The 4,390-nt window shown below is 44.0% G+C and overlaps 1 protein-coding gene across 3 annotated transcripts in view; it reads right to left on the bottom strand.

Moving 5' to 3' along the window:
- Positions 1 to 4,321, bottom strand: part of cdadc1 (cytidine and dCMP deaminase domain containing 1) — an 88,780-nt gene extending 84,459 nt beyond the window's left edge. The window contains exon 1 of one of the 3 annotated variants that reach the window (XM_043700417.1): positions 3,982 to 4,321. In XM_043700417.1, the coding sequence (XP_043556352.1) occupies positions 3,982 to 4,063 (82 nt within the window). In that variant the 5' untranslated portion in view covers positions 4,064 to 4,321. The remainder of the gene's footprint in view (positions 1 to 3,981) is intronic. The other 2 variants (XM_043700415.1, XM_043700416.1) reach the window with 2 other exon arrangements.
- Between the last annotated feature and the right edge of the window lie 69 nt (positions 4,322 to 4,390).

The raw sequence follows: 4,390 nt of genomic DNA, 5'->3' as shown, positions 1-4,390 counted from the left end.
TCTTTAAAAGCTTCCCAGTCCTCCGTTTTCCCACTTATCTTTGCTATGTTTTTCTCTTTTAACTTTATATGTTTCTTAACTTCCCTCGTCAGCCACGGCCACCCATGCCTCCTCCTAGGATCTTTCTTCCTTTTTGGAATGAACTGATCCTGCATCTTCTGCATTATACACAGAAATATCCGCCATTGTTCCTCCACGGCCATCCCTGCTGAGGTATTGCACCATTGAACTTTGGCCAGCTCCTCCCTCATAGCTCCATAGTTCCCTTTATTCAACAGAAGTACTGTCACTTCCGTCTGTACCCTCTCCCTCTCAAATTGCAGATTAAAGCTTATTGCATTATGGTCACTACTTCCCAATAGCTGCTTCACTTCGAGGTCTCTGACCAATTATGGTTCGTTCCACAATACCAGATCCAGAATTGCCTTCTCCCTGGTAGGCTCCAGCACCAGCTGCTCTGAGAATCCATCTCTGAGGCACTCCACAAAGTCTCTTTCTTGTGGCCCAATACCATCCTGATTCTCCCAGTCTACCTGCATGTTGAAATCCCCCATAACAACTGTGGTATCATCTTTGTGACAGGCCAATTTCAGCTCCTGATTTAACTTACATCCGACATCCAGACTACTGTTTGGGGGCCTGTAGATGACTCCCAAGAGGGTCTTTTTACCCTTGGTATTTCGAAGCTCTATCCACACTGACTCTACATCTCCTGACTCTTGGTCCCCCCGCGCAAGGGACTGAATATCGTCCCTTACCAACAAGGCCACCCCACCCCTTCTGCCCATCAGTCTGTCCTTACGGTAGCACGTGTATCCTTGAATATTCATTTCCCAGGCCCTGTCCACTTGAAGCCACGTCTCAGTTATCCCCACAATATTGTATCTGCCAATTTCCAAAAGAGCCTCAAGCTCATCCATTTTATGTCTAATGCTTCGTGCATTCATTTTTAGTATTTTTAATTTGTTACTGCTCTCACCCTTCCCATCAACCCTTATTTCACTCAACCTTACAGCATGATGCCTTTCTGAGTTTTCTGCCTCATTAATACAGTTGTCTTTCTTGACTTCTCTTGTTCTAACTTTCCCTTCAATTTCCTTTTTAAACATCCAGCTTGTCCCCTCCCCCCCTGCTACTTAGTTTAAATCTAGCGGTGTTGCAGTAGAAAACCTGCCTGCCAGAATAATTGGTTTAAATTATAAACCAATTATTATTCAAATTATAAATGATAAAATAACTCTGATTGGTCAGAGAATTGCCTGAACACGTGAATAGCTGACATCTATTTTGTTGAGTTGGTTACAGGCACTTTTGTATGGGCAGCACAGTGGTTCAGTGATTAATGCTACGGCTTCACAGTCCCAGGGACATGGGTTCGATTCCAGCCTTGGGTGACTGTCTGTGTGGAGGTTTCACATTCTCTCTGTGTCTGCGTGGATTTCCTCCCACAGTCCAAAGATGTGCAGGTCAGGTGAATTGGTCATGCTAAATTGTCCATAACGTTAGGTGCATCAGTCAGAAGGAAATGGGTCTGGGTGGGTTACTCTTCAGAGGGTCAGTGTGGACTTGTTGGGCCCTATTTCCACACTGTAGGTAATCTAATCTAATATTGTTAAAAATAGCTTACAGTCCTCACAAGCCATAGTGCAATCCTAAATTGGTTAACAGCATAATTTTTCACACACAGAGCTATCCAGCAAATATTGCCCAGTTTTGCAAACTTAGGGTGGTTGGATGCAGGCAGAATTTTGCTTGTTTTAAACAACCAAAGCAATACACTGTTTGATACACTCTGCCAGTCTTTAAGAAGTATGGCATGTGAATTTGGCATCAGGCCACATTACTAATTTGTGCAATAGGCAAAATATTATTTTGGTTTGATGGTAGCCTCTTGATACTGGTGAATACAACGTATGTTGCTACTGCATACTAATTACACAAAATATATTACTTCATCTGTTTGTCAAATGTTTAACATACCTCCAGCATAATCTGAGACATAGTGGGTAGTTTTCAGAATGGTGGTGCAGGCTCGAAGGGCAGAATGGCCTACTCCTGCACCTATTGTCTCGGAACCCTCCAACCACAAGGGATGAATGCAGATTTCTCCAGCTTTCTGATTTCCCCTCCCCCCACCTTTTCTCAGTCGCAACCCTCAGACTCAGCACCGCCTTCTTGACCTGCAATCTTCTTCCCGACCTCTCCGCCCCCACCCCCCTCTCCGGCCTATCACCCTCATCTTAACCTCCTTTCACCTATCGTATTCCCAACGCCCCTCCCCCAAGTCCCTCCTCCCTACCTTTTATCTTAGCCTGCTTGGCACACCCTCCTCATTCATTAAGAAAAGGGAACTTATTTGACATGAGAAAAGGATGTAGCCTAAGGAAATTCTAACATGCAGCTACAGATTTATATGTAGCAAATGTATCATCTATCTATTGGAAATGAACAAATGGTAAGAGCTCTGGTGGCATTCCATCAAAGGTGGAATCCAACAAAGATACTTGTGAGACTTGGGCCTGTTGGTAATCTCACAGCAACACCATCTGTTTGGTTATACAGTGTCTTTTAAATGGAATGCATATATATGAGTTGATAAGTTAATAAATTCAATGAATACTGATTCACACAATGGTGACAATCTAGATAACCATGATACAATCTGCAGTGAAGTCCCTCTGGCTTACTTGAATGATACATTCGTGAATTATGCAAGCAATGCTGAACAAGCAGATGAATACTGCATGACTATTGATATGCAAATCCTGGACAGTCTTTGCAATTGTAACTGTGTATATTTGCTTTCATTGTGTAACTGGTATATTTGCTCAAAACTGGTTGAAGCAATTTACCCAACCATTTGGACAGCTAATGTTGCGCAGAACTGGTGAAAGTTAGGATAGGGCAGAAAGGGCATCACTTTTATGTATCTTGGGCAATCTACAAGTATGCGAAAACAGCGGCGAAGCTCCTTCTTCTTACATTATAGTTTAGCAAATACTTTTTTTCAGAAAATGATTTTTTTTTATTTGCTCTGTTTCTCTTCAAGTTTTGATTTGGAAATTTTTGGCACGTTTGTTTTTAGATAGAGATAATACCCTTTTACATTGAGATCACATTGTTAACCATTTAGCTTGGTCTCAAGTAGGACTATCCGGTCACGCTGAGGGACAGGTCCACAGAATACAAATTTGGATCTGTCATTAAGAACGGCATATACTTTGTTGATAAATATTATTTCCAAACCCATTGTCAGGTTTACAAACATGCATGTCTAGATTAAAAATCACATAACACCAGGTTATAGTCCAACAGGTTTAATTGGAAGCACACTAGCTTTCGGAGAGATTGTCACAATCACCTGATGAAGGACCGTCGCTCCGAAAGCTAGTGATTCCAATTAAACCTGTTGGACTATAACCTGGCGTTGTGTGATTTTTAACTTTGTACACCCCAGTCCAACACCGGCATCTCCGAATCATGTCTAGATTAGGCCTTGTAACACTGTCAGGCATTGACATTGCATGTGAAAATCAGACAAATCGTTCGGAATTCGGCAACACTTATGCGCTGGATCAACTAGGCATGTCTTCAAGGATTAATCATCTGCAGGCGACAGTGATTTGTGGCTCCATATATACCTCTTTCTGTTTGATGTCGCATGAAGGCACACCAAAATAGAAATCATGCAAGGCTCCGGTCAAGTGAATTGAAAGTAGACAAAATAACTTTAAGTCAATATCTTTTTTACAACCTCCCAATCCCAAGATGCTACACCAGAGTTGTGTATGAGATTGTCACCACTATTAGTTAAGATCCTGGTGCATGCCACTTATACCAAGGAATTAAAATGATTAACATTGACTGGCACTGCAACCGAAAACAGCCCAGTGTCCAGGATTCTCTCAACCCGAGGCCTTGGCCCCCAGCCCTGGCACCTGACTCCCGACAGTCATTCACAGCCGTCACCTCCTCGCTCACCTCTGGCATTACATTCCGTCTGTGCGCACCTCTCCTGTCTTCCAACCTGACTCTGGCACGCCGGCTCTTGGAGGTGACTCATGATTCCAATGTGAATGTCACCGGGAGAGCTCAAGATGCGGAAAAGAGTCAAAAACCAGCAAACGCCGGAACCTTCCAGCCTAGCAACCGTCAGCGTCAGCACGTAACAAACGTCATGTCACTCCTGTTCACGCCGAATGTGACGATCAGAACTCAGGGCAGAAACAGACAGGCTGGGGGCGCGTGCACCGAGTGGGGGAGGGGAAGAGAAGGACGGACAGGATTGGAGCAAAGCTGGAGGGCAAAGGAGTTGGAAGAGAGGGCGGGGCAAAGGGAGGAGAGGAGGAGGGAAAGGGAGGCGGGGCACAGGAGGTGGAGCAAAGGGGCA

The sequence above is a fragment of the Chiloscyllium plagiosum genome, chromosome 12 (genome assembly GCF_004010195.1).
Source record: "Chiloscyllium plagiosum isolate BGI_BamShark_2017 chromosome 12, ASM401019v2, whole genome shotgun sequence".
NCBI lineage: Eukaryota > Metazoa > Chordata > Chondrichthyes > Orectolobiformes > Hemiscylliidae > Chiloscyllium > Chiloscyllium plagiosum.
Note: the sequence above shows the minus strand (reverse complement) of the source record. Positions and strands in the feature narration are given on the sequence as shown.